General features: G+C 40.2%; 2 protein-coding genes across 15 annotated transcripts in view; both read left to right on the top strand.

The window, feature by feature from the left end:
• The window catches only part of LOC133370826 (desmocollin-1-like), a 61,886-nt gene extending 53,347 nt beyond the window's left edge, over nucleotides 1-8,539 (top strand). For 9 of the 13 annotated variants that reach the window (XM_061597723.1, XM_061597786.1, XM_061597749.1 and 6 more), the window contains 8 exons: nucleotides 372-557; nucleotides 1,081-1,340; nucleotides 1,467-1,606; nucleotides 2,102-2,314; nucleotides 2,566-2,691; nucleotides 4,092-4,219; nucleotides 5,158-5,403; nucleotides 7,681-8,539. In XM_061597723.1, the coding sequence (XP_061453707.1) occupies nucleotides 372-557; nucleotides 1,081-1,340; nucleotides 1,467-1,606; nucleotides 2,102-2,314; nucleotides 2,566-2,691; nucleotides 4,092-4,219; nucleotides 5,158-5,403; nucleotides 7,681-7,878 (1,497 nt within the window). In that variant the 3' untranslated portion in view covers nucleotides 7,879-8,539. Of the gene's footprint in view, nucleotides 1-371; nucleotides 558-1,080; nucleotides 1,341-1,466; nucleotides 1,607-2,101; nucleotides 2,315-2,406; nucleotides 2,692-4,091; nucleotides 4,220-5,157; nucleotides 5,404-7,680 lie in introns of all 13 variants that reach the window. The other 4 variants (XM_061597699.1, XM_061597706.1, XM_061597728.1 and 1 more) reach the window with 3 other exon arrangements.
• Nucleotides 8,540-17,856: 9,317 nt separating this feature from the next.
• The window catches only part of LOC133370813 (desmocollin-2-like), a 39,627-nt gene continuing 35,051 nt past the window's right edge, over nucleotides 17,857-22,432 (top strand). The window contains exon 1 of one of the 2 annotated variants that reach the window (XM_061597687.1): nucleotides 17,857-18,364. In XM_061597687.1, coding sequence (XP_061453671.1) covers nucleotides 18,287-18,364 — 78 coding nt within the window. In that variant the 5' untranslated portion in view covers nucleotides 17,857-18,286. The remainder of the gene's footprint in view (nucleotides 18,365-22,432) is intronic. The other variant, XM_061597680.1, reaches the window with a different exon arrangement.

The raw sequence follows: 22,432 nt of genomic DNA, 5'->3' as shown, positions 1-22,432 counted from the left end.
TGTATGGCCAGGAGTTCAGCAAAACAAGAGATAAATGTGTCCTGTTGCTGTGGAAACAGAGATGCAGGTGCAAACAATGCATAGATGCAAACAATATCCCATTCAAGAGTAAAAGACAATTCAAGAGTGGACATGGCAAAGCAAGATGAATAATATACATAAACACCAAAAGAGGGACAATTACTTCATATAGTGAGCTAGCCACTTCTAATCTCAATTCAGGTCAAGTCTGGTAGTGTCAAATCTGAACAAGAATTCCAAGTCTGTAGCATCATCACTGGAGTTAAAATTTTTTACTGCTGCCTTTGGAAAGTTGATTTACTGTTCTAGAAATGTCTAATGTATTTATAGACTTGACAACTTTATTTCAGTATGAAGTGCACATATCTGAGAACAGAGAAAGCTTGGAAATATTGTGCATCCCTGTAAGAGATAATGACAAACCTGGAACACCTTCGTGGTTGGCTGAATTCACTATTATAAAAGGAAATGAAGATAATATTTTTTCTATTACTATTGATCGAGAGATGAATATCGGGTGTTTAGCTGCCTTAAAGGTAATTACAAACTGAAAAAGAATTATCTACGATACATATATTACTAAAGGGAATCATCTTGTTTGTTTGGAGATTAGTACAAGCTGATTGTACTCACCAAATTTTAAGCTCTATAAATTCTCCATAGTTTGTGATATGGGGGAAGAAAACAAGCATGAGAAGGGAAGGAGGGCAAGAAACTGAGTGGAATTGCAAAACACCAATCAGTAATCATTGTGTGGAATCCCAAAAGTGTCACCGTATTAATGAAAGGCATCCATTATTGAAACAGGCAGGCAATTTTTGAAGTTATCTCATCTCTCTTTAGCCTTCCCCCCTCCACAGAACACCCCTCTAATCTTCTCTGGAGGGTCCCCGGCCATAGGGGAGGAGGAATCACCAAAATTTCCCTCCTTCCCTTCTGTCAGCAGAGTGACACCCATTGGATTCCACCCGTTGTTTTTACCATCTATATTTGCTGTTTAAAATAACAAAGCAGTAGAAAGTCTTGTGTTGATTTTAATAGAAATACATTTGTTTCCAGGGACTGGAGTATGAAAATACCATGGAGAGAAAATTAGAAATTGCTGTAAATAATGAAGCACCTTATGCCCTAGCACCAAATTCAAGAGCCCTTTCAACAAGTACCACTACAGTTATAGTTAGAATTAGGGTTCAGGATGAGGGGCCAGTATTTGAGCCTTCTGAATATATTCTGAATGTAAAGGAATGCTTGCCGGATGGAACAGTAGTTGGAAACTATAAAGCATATGACTCAGAAACTGGAGACAGCACAGGCATAAGGTACCCATTTGATTATAACAGCTAATTTGTCTTATAGATTGTGGTTAACATCAGGAAACAATTGTAACTGGTTTGTATTATTACAATATATTCATTGTACACACCCTCCTAAAATGTTTTTAACAGTTACAGAATAATAAATGACCCATGCAATTGGATCATCATTGATCACACAGGCCAGCTGAGAACCACTAGAATTTTAGACAGGGATGCATCAAACATGGAATACAATCAATGCAATGTAACAATCTCTGCAACTGACCAAAGTGAGTATCAAGTGTTAATAAACTGCTGATTATGCAGTGATCAATAGTATTTTTATCCTCCTTTTAAGCCACAGCTTCAAAAGAGTTCTGATCTAATAAGAATGATTTTACAACATGGATTTTGATAATAGGTCTATGTATATTAGCTTTTATATATAAACTCGCAAGTGTAAGAAAACCAAAGAAGATAGACACCTGGTAAACTGAATCACAAGAAGGTAAATTTAAACAGTAATTCCAAATCCAGGTATTTTGTACTTGTTTTATTAATGTAATTTTATTGTTGATTTTATGCTGTTGACCACCATATTTTTTCTAAATAATGGCAGCATAAACTTTTGTGAATAGATATTTTGAAATTTTGATTAATTCAATAAGTGCTTTAACAGAACACAATTTCTTTCTCTCCGCCTCTCCTCTTTTGCTGAAGCCAGCCTACTGTGAAAATGTGTGACTATTTACAGCATTAAATCATGAAAAATTTTAATTTTCCAGGTGGTAAAACAGGCACAGGGAAAATTGTGTTAAACCTAATGGATGAGAATGACAATTACCCAGTGACTACTAGAAAAAAATACATCATGTGTAAGGACAAACAACCAATTTGTATTACAGCCTTTGATGCTGACCTCCCTCCCTACACTGTACCTTTCCAGTTTGAAATAAAGATGCCAATGAGCTTAACATGGAGGTTAACACCAAATGATGGTATGTACATTTTAATATCTTGCTACAATAATAACTGTGGCTAGTGTAACAAATCATGTAAAATGTTCATAATTGGACAATGTGTTTTACAGATGAATCCGCATTGCTTTCATCAGTGGAAGACATAGACTATGGCTATTATATAATTCATCTTAAGATATACGATAATGGGGGTAATAGTGGAATAAGTGAAATAACAGTTCACTATTGCAACTGTGTAATCCCGAGTGATTGTTTCGAACCCAGCACAGATGTCCCTGTGGAACGTGCTCCATTAGACATTACTGTAGATCGTGTTCCATCTGAAGAATTATCTAATTCTGCTTTTGGTTCCTGGGGCATTGCTATGTTAGTACTGGGATCCCTATTATCACTGTGTAAGTATATATGTCTGTCTTGTAGATGAAATACAAAATGAGTCATTAAGTCTACTTTAGTTCAAAATTTACCTTGGCAGGGCTGGTGCCAGGCATGCTGGTGCCCTTGGGCACCAGGTTGCCCCAGGCTCCATCCAACACCCACCCACTTGCCCATCCCATGTACCTCTCCTCGAAGGGCCCCTCCTTAGGGTGGGCAGCCTTAGGTGGGTGGATCCGTGCCACAGGTCGTGGGAGGGAGTTCCGAGGCAGCCCCCACTGCTAGACATGCCCGTGATGGCTGCCTGCAACATGCTCTGCCTACCTCTTGAAGTAAATACTGGTCGCCAGGACGACACCAGGCATGCCGGGGCCAATCTTGCTGCAGGCGCAAGTCTGCCATCAACCAAGATGGCGGCCGAGGTTTCCCTAAGAGGCCCCTGCTGGAAGGGTGGGATATAAATGAAATAAAAAATAAATAAAAAATAAGAGCCTGATGCCTCTGGCTCCATCTTGGTTGATGGCACGCATCCCTGCCATGTCTGGCACCACCCTGGCAACCAACATTTACTTCAAGAGGTAGGCGGAACATGTTGCAGGCAGCAGCCATGGGTCTGCACAGCAGTGGGGGCAGTGCACTGTGGATCACAGAAGCTACCGCTACCCACCCACCCTAAGGGACCCTCGGCCAGGGCCCAACCTGACCGCCCTCTGCCGACGGCCCTGTACCTTTGTATCCTAAGGGTGGCTTAGCTCTCTCTCTCTCTGTATGTGGTATTATTTATTTATTTATTTATTGCACTTGTCTACTGCCCCATAGCTGAAGCTCTCTGGGTGGTTTACAGCAATCAAAAACATTAAAACAAATATACAATTTAAAACGCATATTTTAAAAACAATTCAAAACACAATTTTAAAAAATTGTGAGGTTAAAGGTACAAAACAACTGGTCACTATGCACATTCACCAGGCATTATGCGACATCTGTCCAAGAAGAGTATGTGCACGCAGTTTGTCCATGATGAGGGAATTGTGAACATTTCCTGATCAGTATGCATAATCCCCAACAGGCTTTGATCAATTTGCATACCTCAACTATATTTTGTACATTCTCCAGTCAATATACATAATCTCCAACAGGCCTTGGAAAATGTGGATATCTCAACTGAATTTTGCATATGCTCATTGTGAGAACTAGGCCTCTGTTTCAGAGCTATTCAAATTTTCCAAAGGAAGAAAAAATGCTCTGAATTAAAGTTACTCATAGCATTTTAATAATATTTATTCTAAGTATACCTTCCTGAGATACTTGATACTAGCCTTATAAAAATGCCAACTTATTAAATCTAGATCCCTTCATATATGGCTTTAAACACATAAATAACATCTAAATCTCAGATTTTGTATATTTTCCCCTACAGTAGGCCTGATTATACCCTTTGGTTTTTGGCTCCGTAGCAAAGCTCCCATGCCCCAAGAAGTGTGTGATGAGTTACCTTTTCAGAACTTAATTATATCAAACACTGAGGCACCAGGTGAAGAAATGACAGTAAGTATCTTTGGCTAAAAAGCTGGAAATGCAGCATTAACTGATGTATTTGCTGTATAAAAAGTGCAACATTTATATCTATTTTTATATGACGACAAATTATAGCAATAAGATTAGTGTTGCTAGTATACTTCTATAAAAGTGGAAATACATGTCTGCAATATTTTATCATTTTAACAGGCAACCAGTGCCCTGAAATATATATTGGCTCTAACAGACTGATCTGGGTCCAGAAAAGATTGGAATTACTTTCTTGGGTTTGGAAGTCAGATTGAGCCAATTTTATTTGCCAAAGCAGTTGTGAATAGTAAGCTACAGCACTGCAAACTTGGTTGCAGTAGGACCTACAGCTTGATATGTGCCCTGGTACTGTAAAACATATTTCTGGATTCTGCTCCAGATGAAATGCTGTGCTGGGAAGAAAGCTGTTGAGTTATTTTAAAATTTATTTTATTTAAAATATTTCTATCCCACCCTTCTACCCTACAATGGGGAACTCAGGGCAGCTCATGATGCCATCGTACACAACAAATAAAAACACAATTTTTTTTTAGGAAAGATAAAAATACGTAAAATATAGTTAACAATTCAAGGGGGCTGACGTTAAAAGGGGAATAAAGAGGGAAAACTAGAAAGGGGAAAAATAAAATCAGTTTCAGGCTATACATTCAGTCCCTCCCAAGGCTCTCTGGAACAAGATGGTTTTCAGAAGTCTCAGAAAGAGATGAAACTTGAGTTGCTGCTTTGAGCAAAATGAAGCAGGGACAGCTAGTATGGTGTGGACCATGTTTGCATAATGGAATAAATATTGATTTAGGTTTAGCATGATTTCAGGCCTAGTTTTTTTTTGACAGTGCGGGAGTCTTACCTCCCAAACAATTTTTTTTTAAAAAGGAATTGCTTCTTCTTTTAGAAAAGCGTGTTATCTTTACTTTCAGGATCTGAATATACTTCCTGTGAAAACAATGAACACAGCTATAAGCATGACCACAGTTGGAGAAAAAACTGGAAGGCAGGAAGGTTTGGAAATGATAAAAGGAGAAGCACACCACACACCAGAATTAGTCAAAGGTGGAGGAAATCACTTGGCAGAATCGTTACGCAATTTTGAACAGCCCTTATGGAATTCATACAGAGATTTGCGCTCACAATGGCAGAATTTCACCAATCCTTACTTAGCTGAAGTAAGCATTCTGATACAGATTTCCTACAACTTATGTTTGGATTAATATTAAGACTAGCTGCTGCAGTATAATATATTTTGGTTAGGTAGCTACTGTTAGTTCATAATCTGATTTTGAATATAACTGTACTCCTCCAGTTATTTGATACAGTTGGACTTATTAGTAGACCAACATAGTTCTGTAATTCCAAACAGTTAATTTTTGGCTTATGTTGTTTTACTGGAATGGCCTATATAGTTTCTGTTTGTAGGGCTTGTTTATGTAGCCCACAATTATTTATTTATTTAAAATATTCATACCCCAGCTTTCCCAAAAAAAGTTCAAAGTGGTGTACAACCAGTAATGTGGTGGCAAATTCAGAAGTGCAGGGTCTTTTATGATGGTCATGTCACACCCCCTCACAGCTACACCCCCTTTCCACCTTCCCTCGGCACCCTTGCTCTCCATGTTGTTTCCAAGTCTACACTCCACTACAACAGATGTCTTTAGAAGCCAATCAGCATAACAGGGGATGCTGTGTCCTAGCTTCTGAGAACAGTCTTCTCAGTGGCTGACTCACCTCCTTTCATTCTGACTGGCTCCAATCAGCACGAAAGGACAAGGAATGTTCTCAGCGGCTAACATGCTCCCCTTTCACTCTAATTAGCTCATACGTAGGGACCTGGCTGAGACCCTGCTCCCAGAAAAGTACAGGGTCTACGACCTCCTCCAACCCTGGAGGACTACACCCCTGTGAACTACATACTATTTAAACAATACATAAAAGCTTTAACAAATCATTTACAACTCTAAATAGCATGAACAGCATAAAACAGTGAGATGAAACATAATCTATAAAAGTAGCAGCAGAAAACAAGACAATACCTTCAACTAAAACCTCATATCAGCAGTATAAAACAGTATCGGTCACCTATCAAGCAAGATAATATGGGCCAAAGAAGAGAAGATTAACTTTCCTTGGGATGGAGGTTCAGAGCCTTGGTGCAATCCAAATGCTGATCCAAATGTTCCCGTTATTTGAATGCAAAGCCTAATGCTGATGTTCAAGGCAGCCAGCAGTGTGATGTGATTGCTAAAAAAAGTAATGCAATCTTAGGTTGCATTTACAGTCAGGCCACATGTAGAGTACAGTAGGGCCCTGCTTTATGGCGCTTGGCTTTACAGCGCTTTGCTAATGTGGCGGTCTCAATTAGATGCAATTAGACTAAAGCCCCACTCATACAGTGCTTGTTCCGCTTTAATGGCGGTTTTCACTTTACAGTGGGGGTCCGGAACGTAACCCACTGTATGAGTGGGGCCCTACTGTACTGTGTCCAGTTCTTGCCACATTTCCTACGGAAATTGATAAAAGGAAAGTCTGGCAACTTCGCTGTATAGTTTTAGGTGAATGCTGAAGACACACCTCTTTATCCTGGCCTTTGACATCTGATACATGTATTTTTAGGATCCACTCTATTTTTGGGATTGTAGGTTGTTTTTAAATTGTTTTTAATGTTGTATTTTAAAAATGTTGTATCCCACCCTGGGACCTTTGGGTGAAGGGTGGGTAATAAATGATAATAATAATAATGTCCAGTGGGGGGCAACCAGGATGGTGAGGGGTCTGAAAACAAAGCCCTATGAGGATCTGTTTAAAGAGCTTATTAATAAAGAGGAGATATTATAGTGGTCTTCAAGTATCTGAAAGGTTGTCACACAGAAGATGGAGTAGACTTGTTCTCCAGATGGCAAGGCTAAAGCCAATAGGTGAAAACTGCAGGGACATGGATTTTGGCTAAACATTAGAAGAGAATACATAACAGTAAGAGCTATTTGACAGTGAACCTATTACCTCAAAAGAAGGTGAGCTCTCCTTTGCTTGAGATATTTAAGCTGCTAGACAGCCAACTTTCAGGGACGCTGCAGCTGCATTGCAGCTCCTGTACAGACCAACAGAAGAGGGGGGTATTCTGTACACCACTCTGGGATTTTATGGAATGAAGGGTGTTCCAAAAGTACAATAAATAAGTCATAATAAAAAGGTGACCTGAAAATCCCTTCCAACACAATGATTCTATTTTGTGTAGTATGGAACAGACTCAAAAAAAATTAATAAAGGTAAAATCTGAACACAACCAGCTGATCATTACATTAAGTAAAAAGGATGCAAACTGCATTTTTATTCTTTACAAAGAGAGACTTAAATAGTATAATACAGGTGAATTATATGCCTTAGAAGCTCTGGTTTATGTTTAGGTGCATTTAGGTAAATGGTTAATATGTTTTCTTTCTGTGCAGATGGTGTTCTTGTGTGAACAAGATGAAGAATATAAACATGTTGGAGAAGATGTGCATTTATATAAATATGAAGGGAAAGGATCACCAGTTGGTTCCCTAAGCTCCTGTACTGGCCAGTCAGAAGAAGAAGAACTTGATTTTTTAAATCAGCCAGATCCCCCATTTAAGACATTAGTTGAAGCCTGTGTAAAGAAATAAGCATGTTTACTTTGGTCTTTGAAACCATGAGCACAATCCTCCAGAAATTCTGTGCTAACTCGATTGAAATGAGTTATGTTCTTGTGCTCCTCTAATTTTAATATTAGTGGCTTTCCTAATTATTGAGACTGTGTAACTTGTTACAGAATTTAACCTTAACGCAAAACAACTAGGCTTTAAGCTCAGGTTCCTATTTTAACATCTTTAACAAAATGTAGTTTGTGTTCTTATCTTTAAAAACACCCTTAAAAAACTTCAAAATTCTATTATTTCAATTTCAATATTATCTACCACATCTGGGAAGTAGAAAGTATAATTTGATTTGGCTTTTAAAAAGAGTTCTAGTAATAATGATGAAATGCTACCGGTTTGCATGTTAAAATAGTTTCTGAGTTTCTTACTTATATTAATTTCTTATTTAGATTTTCTTAATTTTTTTCTTGTATTACCTATGTCTTGGGTTGTAGATAAACAGCCACAAACCAGTGCATAGTTACATATGCTTAGGTCCAACTGAAGACAATAGGATTTATGTGTGCATTATTGTGTACTAGATTACCTTTAGATTTTACAGTCTGATCTGTGCAAATGATATTCAATTATTACATTGGAAAACATAACTCCAAATCATTGGCAAATAAACAAATGTTGTTGTAAATCACTGCATATTTCATCTCTGAAGCAGAGTTCTGTGATGCTCTGATCTCCACACAGTAGTTTCAAGGATGCAGAGTTTCCCATTTGCTTTTTGGTAGCTCCTTCTGCAATGAAATAAAAAAAGGAAGTCCTCATGCCATATGTGTACCGGAGAGCAAATTATTTGTTTCATATGCTACCCACCAACCTTGATGGCACTGAGGGGCTTAAAGAGGAAGTCTGTGTGAACCCATTTCATAAATAATTGAAGAAATCAGAAAGTGAAATCCATGCTTATAAAGTTCATTCCATGTAAAGTATCACCATATCTGGGTATCTGAGTGCTTGAATAATCATAATAAGTAATACTGACATTTCTGACATTTGCTTGTTGTGACCTGGGAGACCAGGGTACGAATCCCCACACAGCCATGAAGCTCACTGGGTGACCTTGGGCCGGTCACTGTTTCTCAGCCTCAGAGGAAGGCAATGGTAAAACCACCTCTGAATACCACTTACCATGAAAATGCTATTCATAGGGTCGCCATATCAACTTGAAGGCAGTCCACAGTCCATATAATCTAAATTTGGTATCTTGTCACCTAGGTACTTGTCACTTGTATATAGAATGTGAAGAAAGAAAGAAGATAAGCTAAACAAGCTAAAAACAAAATTTATACACACACATAAAAGGGTATAGAACACATCATAAACAGTGGGCCAAGAGGCAGTGAAATCAAATGCAAAAAGTGAAATTTGTATGCAAAGCTCAGGTCAGCGAATACACCAGCCTTTGCCATCCTGATGCCCTCCAAATGTTTTGGAGGAGTTGTGTTGGCTGGAGTTGATGGGAGTTGTAGTCCAAAACAACTGGAAAGGCTGGCATGAAAGATAAATAATACAGCTTAACAAGGCAACCCTTCAGAAATAAATGTTCTTGATATTCTAAAATTCTCAAGTTTATCTCAGCATAAACAAGCCTGAGCAAAATGCATTAAATGTTTCACTACACATACTCCTCACATCTGTGCTATCTTGGATCAGAATTAAAAAGGTTTTATTGATATTTCTGAAATGAGATTCCTTTTCAGAACTGCCCAGTTTGTTAATCTTCAGCTTTTTTAGACCTGGGGCCCATGTTTAGCCTAAACATGCATTTGGGGACCGTTTCTTATTTTTTTTACAATATATTTATATGGTGGTAGTGCTACTGTTGTGACCCATTTTGTGATCAGACCAAAACCCAGTAGCGGGCCCTGACCTACTAGTTTGAAGACCAGTGGTCTAGTTGAATAAATATTTTTTGCTTGCTGACATATTTTAAATATTTTAAATATTTGAATAGCAATAAAAGTTATGCTCTTTGAAAAATAGACATTCAAAATTTAATGTCTTATCTGAATAAGTAAAAATTGCCTTATTCAAAAAGTAGCTAATTTTTGTATGCTAAAATGTTCAGATACATCTGTATAAATAGTTAGAGAACAATAAACTAATGCTGTACAATGTGACTGATAGTGACACAGTATGTTTATAAGTTATATGTTCATGGAAAACAGCAAAAGCAGAATGCATTTTCCCACCACAGAAAACAGTCAAGTTTCTTTTCATGACACTTCTGTACCAAGGAGAAATTGGAATTCTGCCCTTCAGCTGCCCTCCAGGAACATGGCTCTGAATTGTCCCTCCCATACTGGAAATACTATCCCAAGTGTAGTTCTTGGGATGCCTTAAGATATTTAGGGCAATGTTCATGCACTTTATATATAATTTATTAATTGCCCAAACTTAAACCCTGATAGAAATGTATACAGACATTGCAATCTTCTCCCATGTAAAGCACATTTAGTGCTGCTTTCCTGTTGCTGAATTTGAGGCTTTCCCTCTTGGACTGACTGTTTTGAGTAGGAAAACATGATGATTGGAATCAGAGCTGTTCAGTGATGTGTGCCTTACCCAGCAACAATTACAGCATATGAAACCCTAAAAGTGGGGTGTGAGTTTCCACACTCAAAGCACTCTTTTGCCCCCCAAACAGATGTGTGATTTGTGTGCAGAATTGATTTTGTTCAGTAGTTTCATTGTTTTATCTACTAGAGGAAACTACTATTCGGACTAATATACCTGTGTAGCCTGCCTGTCTTGTATCTTTTCAAAATATTGCATAATTGTGATAGCAGCCTATAAAAGGCAGATAGACATATGTATTAATATGGCCCCAATCTATGGCAAAAGAGATGACAGTAAAAGTAGTTGGGATCTTTTTGCTGTGACAAAAAGGGTACTGTCTTCATATTTCAAACGAGGCCCAGTACTCTCAAACTACATAAGCAGTAGTGACAAGCTTGTGCCTGGATGGAATATACCACTTTATAAATGAATTCTTTTCCATACACAGAAATGTCTTGTACATAGAAAATGAAGGGGTAAGGGATCTAGCTTAGCCATCTCCCTACATCTATTCTTGTATATTTGTGGATTTTTTGTGTATGAAGGAGCTTTCAGTTGTGTGAGACCCTACTGTTAGTCTGAAGAGAGAGAGTCTTCAGGTAGAGGTTCATCAGCCCATCTGATGTTTGTGACAAGTAGGCCCAGGTCTGACTTTTATTCATGCCACACTTTGTTTAGAATACAAGAGTACTCAGAGGAGGGGTCTAAAGAAGAGTTAAAAATGAGATTACACAAACTACATCAGTCTCCCTACTCCATAATTTATTCAGCACCACTTTACACATACATTTAATGCTTCCAGATAGAGAGAGCTAAGTGTTTCTATTGCTAGTCCAAACAATTAACACAGCAACCACTATATGAAACTACCACAGTGCCAGACTGTCATTATAGTACTCACTTCTTTTTGTCATGTTTATTTATCTTTGTTCAGAACCTAATAAGAATCAGAGGTAGTTAAAACTAGAAGATGATGGTTTACCGAAGGCCACCAAGTGAATTTCCTATCCAAGCCAGGATGTTATTGTGGGGTTTCCCACATTAAAATCCAGCAGTTTAGGTACTACAGCACATGAGCTCTTGTTCTCTTGCAACTTTACTTCCTGTTACACCCTCTTTTCCCCAGGAATCATGGATGCAGGAGCTGCTATGTTACCAGTACCAACTATGGTTGGTAATTTCTTGTAGCAGAGGTTGCATCTGACAGACTTTTAGGCTACAAGCCTAGACCCACTTTCCGGTCAGTAAGCTCCATTGAACTCAATGTCTGAGTATAGGATTGCACTGTTAGCTCTTTCATCATTATTTATTTATTTATCAAAATGTAGATACCACTTGATTGTAAAAAACCTCTAAGTGGTTTCCAAAAAATATTATAAATGTGAAAATATAAGACAGATAACTTTCAGTGATTACTCTGAGATGCCTATAATATATATTCTTAATTTATTGTTATAGGAGAACAATTATGAAAGATTTACTTTTCAAGCACTGACCACAGTTACACGCAATATGCAATGCAACAATACCTTGAAATATATGTATAGAATCAAGAGGTGTACAAGCTACAGGAAAAATAACATATTAAAATATTATAATGGCACTTACAACGACAAAAATATGTTCAAATACAACATGTATACAAATTTTATTCCATCAGTAATTCTTAAATGAAAATGGAAATGGATTGAAAATAATAGAGAGCACAATAGAACTGCAACAATCATGGAATGTGAATATCCTTGTGTGGTTCATCATGACCAGAAAAAAACAATGTGCTATAAAATCACTGTGTCAAGTGATGGTCTACTCAGTCATAAGGCCAATAGTATGAATAAGGACTAAATGATATAGGTTATTATGTGTAATTATATTCTCACAGCAAAAGGCAAACTGTGTGTCATCCACATTTATGGGATAACCATAACTAAACAAATAAATAAGTGTTACTTTCTTAGGCAGGACCGTATTTATACATTCTTCATTTTGAATGATTCTGATATTTATCCTAAATAAAAGGGAAACTTTGAACAAAACCTTGCAAAGGACTAGACCAAAAATAAAAACAAAGATGATAAAATATATATAAATAAAATAAATACCCAAATACTTTAGATGCTACATCCAGTATAGCCTAAGGCTTCTTTGCACACATATCATCACTGGGACTCTCCTACGACCACATTACAATTCTTTCTCTTAGTTTTCCTTAATTCTGCTATCTCTACGCACAGCTTACTGGAAGATTAATAAACCTTAAAAAATAGTGGTGATGACTGGATGGACATAATCACCAACTTGTATATATCTTTTAGAGCAGTACTTAGTCATGAGGGTACAGTACCTGTTGTCCATTGTCCAATTATTTATACTTGCTGCAGAATTATTTAAAGCAGGTATTATATATGGTGTTTTTCATTGGCGATCACTCGTGGCCGAGTAAGATTGTCTTCCAAGATAAGGTCTTTAACGGTGGGTCCGTAAGTGATTGTGGAGGCCAATTCTAGATCTACACAGCCTCCCACAGTGAGGACATAGGTTTCCAGATGGAAGACAAAGGATTTGCTTGACGTGCCTTTCACTTAGTTTGTTTGTCCCTTTCACCCTGTACTCATGCTTTTTCAAAGTCCATAGCACCTTTGATAATAGCTGACCTCCAACTGGGACACTCATGGGTCAAGACTTCCCAGTTCTCGATGTTCATTTTACCTTTTTTTAGATTAGCTTTAAGAACATCTTTAAACCTCTTTTGCTGTCCACCAATATTCCATTTTCCATCCTTAAGTTGGGAGTAAAGTAGCTGCTTTGGAAGACGGTGATCAGGCATTTGAACAGCATGGCCAGTCCAGTGAAGCTGATGTTGAATAATCATTGTTTCAACACTGGTAGTCTTTGCTTCTTCCAAAATGCTAACATTAGTCCATCTGTCTTCCCAAATAATTTGCAGAATTTTCCGGAGGCAGCATTGGTGGAATCTTTCAAGATGGGAGTGGCAATTATAAATGCTCCATGTTTCACAGGCGTACAGTAAGGTTGGTAGTACAATGGCTTTGTAAATAACCATTTTGGTCTCCCTGTGAATCCTTGAACACCCTAAGCTTCATTTGGGAGAATGCAGCACTGGCAGAGCTCAGACGATGTTGAATTTCTGCACTGATGTCAGCTTTTACAGAGAGATGGCTGCCAAGATAGGGAAAGTGATCAACATTCTCCAGCGTCACACCATTAAGCTGGATTGATGGTGCTACAGAGGGACTAGTTCTGAGTAAACATGGACAAGTCTGTCCTTTCAAAAAGGCAGCCAGCCACATTCTCTCATCACCAAATCCTGATGAAAAGACTAGTACGCACCTGTTGATGAAGCACTTTGGTTTTTTTGATATTAAGTGAGAGCCCAAGCTTTCCATATGGTTCTGCAAAGACATTTAGGATAGTTTGAAGATCTTTCTCTGAATGTGAGGAAACTACATTATCATTGGCATATTGAAGTTGTACAACAGAGGTTGACATTACCTTACTTTTTGCTTTCAGCCTACTGAGATTAAAAAGCTTTCCATTTCTTTGATATATGATTGCCACAATAGTAGGGTGTTTCCCCTCAATAAAGTGTAGAACATGTATTGAAGATTCTGTAGATTCTGAGTAGACATGTATTGGATTGCAGTCTAAGTCCGGAACATTTTTCAAAGGTAGATGACAGCCCAACCAAAATGTTCACAAGGTGTCAAGTTCCACCCTGATGACAAGTTACAGTCCACTTGTTATAACTTCAGCATGCTGTTTTAAATATGAATTTATATGAATTATTATATATAACTATTATATATATGATATGATATGATAAAATATGAACTGTTTTAAAAATGAACTTTCCACCTGTTAATCAAATATGGGATTATTTGCTGGGAGGAAGGGTGGGATATAAATCAAATAATATATATATATTGAGGACTAAGGCAGAATTTTTCTAATTCCTGTGTTTGTAATTCGTTGCAAACATGTGGAACGCTAACACTTCCAACTGCTCTGTTGCAGGCTAATATTTCTGATTGTTTTCATTAAATATATACACTGGAGTAAGCAAAAATCATGGAAACAATTTTACAGAAGCTCTTTAGGTTAAAAATAAACACCTGCGCATTTAGCCCAGTCCTATGTACTTGGATATAAATGCACATAGGATTGCATCCAAAGCTTACGAGCAGCTTTAGGATTCAAGAAGAATGTGCTCAATTTATCTATAGGCATTACTCTTTCTCCCATTTCAGCCAAATTAGTATGGTTCCTTGGTTTTGTTTTGTGCTAACAGGGTTGTAAATAAGATCATCTCAAACTAAGTGGCACTTTGGCATTTCAAACCCAAACTGTAAGGAGGGCTCTGCAGCTGGAATGTTTTGAAACACAGATGACTAATGGAGAATTCACAGGAAGCATCTGGCCCTTTACATGATGTATAAGCATTACCACAATGTTGGCTTTATCATAGCTGATCAGCACAGCAAATCCCTGAACCTTCATCTCTACCTGCTGCTGTGACCCACATCTCTCTGTCCTGGCTGGTTCTGCTGCATTCCCGCAACCTTCCCTATTTTGATTTTCCTGACTTATTCCTTTCATGGATTTGTCACCTGCATACTGGGGCTCATCCAGACGACTGCAAAATGTGTGACACGCCCGCTATGTGTGTTCATTATTTTTCGGTCGTCCAAATGACATCTCGCGCTGTTACGCATTTTCGCGGGTTAAATCCGCTCCTTGCAATACCGGCAAAAATGCAATTTGCTGTTTAAAATCAGGAATCATCCACTGTGCCTTCAGGAGATAGGATGCAATACCGTGGACTTTACAGCTGATGGGCGGTTCTTGGGTGTTTCTTCTTGCCCCTTCTCCTCATTCCAGCCAATCACGTATCTGCACCTTTGAGCATGTGCGAGAATAAGCACGGGAAATGAACCAATCATCGCAATGGTGGGGTGTTGGGGGGGGGTTCTGCAACTACTGCGCAGATGCATTTTATTTTTTGCCAGCCTGCAAACTGGGCGGCTGCTCTGGGTGAGATCTGCAATGCACAGCAAGCCAGAAAGGGGCTTCTGTTGGTTTCACGCCTGCCTCTGGAAAGCTTTGTCAATTTCATTCTACCTGCTGGGGTTTTTGTTTCAAATCATTTTGCTGGCAAAAGCCTATCACACGGCCGCCACCGCCTCAGCTCGCCTCCCCTCCCCAAATTTTATCAGTTGTCCCGAAGGGAGTGGCGGGCAGCCCACCCCTCGCGTTCGCTCCTAGGCGGGCTTGCCTTCACTTGGGGAAAGCTGGCAGGCACAGCTGGTCTCAAGCTGCAAACAGTGGAGGGAATTCGTTTTACCTCGGCGTGATATACTTTATTCGTTTGGTGCCATGTCTTAACCTGCTTCAGTGGCTTTAGCCTCCCCGCCTCCCCTCCCCCGCCCCGCCACTCCTGCAAAGACCTGTTTGCTCTCTCTCGCTCTCTCTGTGTGTTTAAAAACAATAAACTCCAGCGTGTGTTTAAGGAAAAGGGAGAGGAGCAGTTGCTTTTGCGTAAGGGTAGAAAAGCATACAGTCGCTTTTGCAAAATATCGCAAAACAAGCCAACCAAAATGCAGTAATTATTCGCATATAGGCACCTTGAGACACCTTGGAGAAATAAGTGCAATTGCCAGCGTGTGTATCTCCTTAGAGACTGGAGAACCATAGAGAATGAAATTGACAAAGCTTTCCTGAGGCAGGCGTGAAACCGAGCAGCAGCCCCTTTCTTGTTCCTATTTGCGATATTATGCTTAAACGAATGTATGCTTTTCTGCCTTTATGGATATTTAAGGAGATACACACGCTGGCAATTGCACTTAATTCTCCAAAAAAGCAAGAAATGTGTCACCCCCCCTCCTCCCTTTCCTTCCGCAGCGAGAACTCCTTTACAGCCATATTGTGCTTCGTTGCAAAGGGGAGAGGAGCACACGTCATTTTTTTGCTGACCAATTGGTTGATAGGGGGAGGTTTTAGAGGCTGAGCTTGGAAAAAGCGAAAAGAATGTAAGGATCTTACCGCTACGTGTGCGGGTGCAAAAAAGCATTTTTTTTAATTGGGAAAGAGCGAACTAAAAGGCAAAGTGAGGACTATCAGATGACAAACCGAATATGGAAACCGTGGATTATCCCACTCCGTTTGGATAAGCCCCTGGAGAAATCACTTCCTCGTTCTGCAGCCATGAATTCTTCTCCTAAGCTTTTAAGGGGCTTTTAATAGCTCTTCTGAGTCCTAAGCTTTTAAGGGGAAATGACACCAACTCTCCTGAATGCTATGACAGTGTTCCCTGAGGGAGTGCATGAATAAATTAGGGCCTGAGCCATTGGGTGCAAAAATACTGGCCATCCTGTTCTGCAGTAAAGAATTTCTACTGTTTGCCAGGGCTGTGATGATAGGGAAGGGACAACATCTTCTAAAAAGAGGGTCACATGCATTCACACAGCCCAAACTGAAGGAATCTGGCAACCCTCACTGTATTAACATTCTTGTCAATTCAAAATTCTGGATAAATCACACGCACACTCAAAAATGATGCTGAAGAGCAGGGTCTGAATCGAGTGCACCAACCGAAATTAGGTGAATTAATGGGTGAGTAGGACTTAGTTTAATACAAGACTCGGGTCCTGCTTGCGGGCTTCCCCCAGGCACCTGGTTGGCCACTGTGAGAACAGGATGCTGGACTAGATGGGCCACTGGCCTGATCCAGCAGGCTCTTCTTATGTTCTTATGTTTATGTTCTTAAGACATAGTTTTTTATGATGTTGTTTTGATAGTATGTCTGGTTAGAACTACTGTTCATTCTATAAATGCTATTATTGGTAATCCAATATTAACTAGGTACAGTGGATGCTTAACAAGCCTGTGCACCACCCAATGTGAGAAAAAAAGTACGGTTTGGAGGATCTCGCTTTCGTGTGTGAAAGCAGAAAGCGAGAGGGGAATAAAACGATTTAAAATCGGTCTAGAAAAGCGAAACCTAGACTCCGTAGGGCCTTTCTCCTCCCCTTCAGAAGCAGTTAAAAAAACAACCGCACACAACAGAACTCCTGAGGTGTGCTGCGCGTGGGAAGGGGAGCCAGTCGGTGAACAGGCTCCGTCGGTGTCACATAGACGTTGCTGAAAGCAGCCAGGGCTTGTCTGAAAGAGCCAGCCCTGGACTTCAAACGCAACCTGAAGACTGAAGTTACGCAGCCCGCCTCCTACCTTCGCCCTCCCCGTGTGCGAATCTCTTTCCCTGTGTACAGTCAGTGGCGAAGCAGCTGGGGAAGGCGTGTATAATCCTCAGCACATCTCGTATCTGCCCAGCACAGGGGCGGGACTGGGGCCAACTAGGGAGGATCCCTGCTCCACTCCCTGGCCAAGTATAAAGAAAGAAAGGAAGGGGAAAGAAAAAAAGAAAACCTAATTAAAAGTGCTCGCTCAGAGGAGCCACTGAGGTAAACTCTCCTCCCTCCGTGTTGCCCCACCCTTGCTATGAGCCAAGTCCTCCTGCCGACGGGAGGAGACAACAGGAGCCTGAGTTAACAAAAAAAAAAAAAAGGAGCGAGCGAGAGAGGTGAAAACAAAAGTCACCTCCTCCTGCTAATCCACTATCACCGCTGCCACCCTTGCAACTACTGCCGCTGCTGAGACAGGCGGGCAACCTGAGACTCACCTGGTCGCCGTCGCCAGCCTCTCGTCGCGCCTTCGCGCGGAACTGCCGCTACCGGCCAGACACGTTTCCCGCCGAGCCCACCTTCTTGCGCCCCCACCCCCAATAAAACCCGCAACCGGCTGAAACATGGCCTCGATAGCACGACCAAGGGACAGAGGTGGCCTGTGCAGAGCCGCCTGCCTCCAGGTCCTCGTCGGCCTCCTGGTGAGTAGGGTCTTGGGAGTGGGAGTCGCGCCTTTGGGAGAGCGAAGGAAAGAAGGAAGGAAGGGGTAGATGGCAGTGAGAGAGAGACAGAAGTTATCAGAGCCTTCTCAAAGCGGGAAGTCTGCAGCAGCAGCAGCAGGAGGTAATGGCCACAAAGTGGACCTATATGGGTCGAAGTTTAAGTGTTGTTGGCCTGGAGGACATGCGGCGTGTTCTTGTGCGGGAGCTGCTGTGGCATGGAGTCGGCAGCACCAATCTAAAATTAAGGGACGCCTCTTTTGGGAAAAAAGGAGAGAAAAGAAACTTCGAACTCTTTATATGGTCGTTGTACACATTGAAAAAAATCCTTTATTTCAAAAAGTTCTTATGCTTATTATAACTGCTTCAAGTTGGGAAAAGCTTCCCTCCCTCCCTTCCTTCCCCACACGCTTATTCGCAGAGAGAAAAAATGGTTAGGGGTGAAGGGGGAAAACTACGGAGAGAAGTTGCGAAGCTCTGAGGCTTTTAAAAGTGGGAGGGAGGAGACTTTTCATCAGGCTTCGGCGACGGGAGAATGTGGCTGGCTGCCTTTTTGAAAGGACAGACTTGTGCATGTTTCCTCGGAAGTGAGTTCAGTTGTGTTTTTCAAAAAGCGGCCATACACCGTGAGTTCAGAGCGTTTAGGATGGCAGTTTCGCCCTGGGATATTCTTTGGTTTTTTTAGGCGCTGGGACGCGATGGGATATAATGTGGGAGTCTTAAAATAGGAGACGCGCCTTGAAACAAGTGGCATTTGGATTTTGCGGGTTTTGCCAAACCCCAATTAACTTGTGACCTCGATTTGTCCGTCTTTCCTGGGATGGTCAATCCTTCCCCTCCCCGCTTCGAAAAGGAAATATGGTGGTTTAGAATTGACTACGTATATCTGCGAGATGGTTAATCTGTGTACTTAGTGCTTAGATCTCAGCATTAGAACTGGGAAGATATTTGCCAGAATGGAATGAGATCTAAAGCAGTGGTTCCCAAACTCTCTCCCCCCCACTTGAAATTCCTGCCTGTTGTAGCAATTGTAATGTTCTGTGCTAGATGCTGTATGATTTTTCATTGTATTTTTATTGCTTCTTTTATATTTCATATTTTATTGTGTTACAATTTGCATTCCATAGAATTCAAACTGTAATACCATAAATACAATATAGGAAATAAAAGAAACAATAAAATGTAATTAAAAATCAGTATAGATATTTCATGTGGACATGCAGTGGACCACCTGAATGAAGCTCGCAGACCACTGGTGATCCCCAGACCACAGTTTGGGAACCTCTGCTCTAGTGACAGGAGAACAATCTCTGTTTTTATGACATTTCTCTAGTATAGGCTGAATTTCTTTAGTGATTTGCTTGTTGTTGTTGAAAAAAATGGAAATGGACTGCTGTCAACAGTCAATCCCGACTTATGGCTACCCTATGAATAGGGTTTTCATGGTATTCAGAGGGGATTTACCATTGCCTCCCTGTGAAGCCAGCCCCTTCCTTGTCCGCAACTGCCAGCTGGGGGGCAACTGGGCTCCTTGGGACTATGCAGCTTGCACACGGCTGCACAGATGGCAGGGCACATAACCCCTGAGCCACTCACGGTGGGGGTGATCTTTAGCTGGCCCTTTATACCCAGGAGACACGAGTGGGGATGTGAACTACAAACTCTGGACTCCCAGCCAGGCTGTCCTCCCCACTGTGCTATACCAGCTGTTGCTTGTTGTTGTTATGTGCCTTCAAGTCGATTTCAACTTATGGCGACCCTATGAATCAGCAACCTTCAATAGCATCTGTTATAAACCACCCTTTTCAGATCTTGTAAGCTCAGGTCTGTGGCTTCCATTATGGAATCAATCCATCTCTTGTTTGGTTTTCCTCTTTTTTGACTCCCTTTTGTTTTTCCCAGCATAATTGTCTTTTCTAGTGAATCATGTTTTCTCATGATGTGTCCAAAGTATGATAACCTCAGTTTCATCATTTTAGCTTCTATTGATAGTTCTGGTTTAATTTGTTCTAACACCCAATTATTTGTCTTTTTCGTGGTCCATGATATCTGCAAAGCTCTCCAACACCACATTTCAAATGAGCTGATTTTTTCCTTATCCACTTTTTTCACTGTCAGCCATTTGCTACCAGTAAATAATTGTTGATCTTGGAGTTTAGTTTCTGTAGCCAAGGGGTTTCTTTTTACAATGAGGCTGTAAGCAAATGCGGGATCTGAGAGAAATTTCCATGTCATTCTTGTAGAAAATAGCTGCTGTGGCACACTGTTACTGAAGTGAAATTTATTTACATGCTATAAATAATAATTCTAAGGTGCCATCTAAGGACATAAGGAGTACTAGTTTGGATCAGGCCAAAGTCCTTTCTAGTCTAGTATCCTGTTCTCACAGTGGCCAACCAGATGCACCTATGGGAAGCCCACAAACAGGACATGGGCATAATAGCCCTCTTCACTCCAGCCCCCAGCAACTGATATACAGAGGTATACCTTACCCAATACTGAAGGAGTACATAGACATCATGACTAGTTGCCACTGATAGCTATATCCTTCTTGAAATTGTCTAATCCCCTTTAAAGCTGCCCAAATTAATGGTCATCTGCTAAAACAAAGACTCATATACAGTGTAAGTTAGCAACCCATTCTCAGATACAAATGATGGATTGGATCCAGATTTAGGCATGCTTGGCATAGATCCATTGAAGTATGACTTGAGTATGAATTGAAGTCATGACTAACTTGTCTCACTGGTTTCAGTAGGTCTACTTTGCCTTAATTTCTCTCGATCCAACCCAGTGTTCACTATTATAAATAATAAAGACATGGGAAATTATAACATGATTAACAGTGTGAACATCGTTTTTAAAAAAATCTGTGAAAAGTAGTGATTTTGCAGCCATATACATGCTGGTTGAAATCTGAGCTCCTAATCTTTTATGACCAATAGTCCTGCCTTTCTGTGGAAACTCTAGACCACATCCAGAGGGTAGTGAATAAACTCTCAGTACATTACTGTATTGAAGTTCTGTTGGGAATTTTGAAATGTAATGAGTACATCCTTTCTCTCACACACGTTTCTTTGTCAGGGAAATTTAGGAGTCAAGACAGAGATCCTGTGCATAGTTGTTTCAGACTAAGTCCCGTGGAACTCTGGATTAATTTTGATAAAACATAAATGATTGTGCTGAAGGTTAATTAAATCACAGTGTTGGCAACCTAAACCTATGATCCATACAAGAGCACCACCAGTGTGCTGCTCCTTTCTTAGATTAATTTAGCAAGTGTGCACATTTATCAGAGGTCTGTCTCCAGCAGCAAGTAATTTACTCGCCCTTTACCTTCAATACATTAGTAATAATATTATCGATTGATGTTACACATTCTCTCCCACCTACCAACCACACACACTTTACCTTAACTGCTTTAGATAATGTAAATGATGGTGAAACTGCCATTTCTGTTAAAGGCATTTCTCTCTCTCTCTCTCTCTCTCTCTCTCTCTCTCTCACACACACACACACACACACACACACACACGCACGCGCGCGCGAGTGTAAACCAAGGGCGTCCTATAATCATTTGAAATACAACTGCCAAAATATACCCAGTGTTAAAAATTAAAAAATGTTAAGAATTAAAAATATAGATGTGAAGTGCTTTGACTGTTTCCTGTTGCACCGATGAGATTATGCTCTCTTTGTAGGCAGTCTGTACAATATAAATATATATTAAAATAGGGAATTATTCTGTCTTGATACAGGAATGTTTAAAATAAAAACAGACAGTGAGTGCACTCTACAGATCCAGCAAAATCCTATTCATTGGGTCTTACATGGGGGCAAAAGCTGATGCATTTGTTGCCAGTGCGCAGAGCTTGGAAAAGTTACTTTTTTGAACTACAACTCCCATCAGCCCCAGCCAGCATGGCCACTAGATTGGGCTGATGGGAGTTGTAGTTCAAAAAAGTAACTTTTCCAAGCTCTGCGTAGAATTCTTTGGTGCATGTGGTCCTTTTAGCTCTACATATGTAGCCTGCAATAGGAAGTAATTTA

Source organism: Rhineura floridana, chromosome 1 (genome assembly GCF_030035675.1).
Source record: "Rhineura floridana isolate rRhiFlo1 chromosome 1, rRhiFlo1.hap2, whole genome shotgun sequence".
NCBI lineage: Eukaryota > Metazoa > Chordata > Lepidosauria > Squamata > Rhineuridae > Rhineura > Rhineura floridana.
Note: the sequence above shows the minus strand (reverse complement) of the source record. Positions and strands in the feature narration are given on the sequence as shown.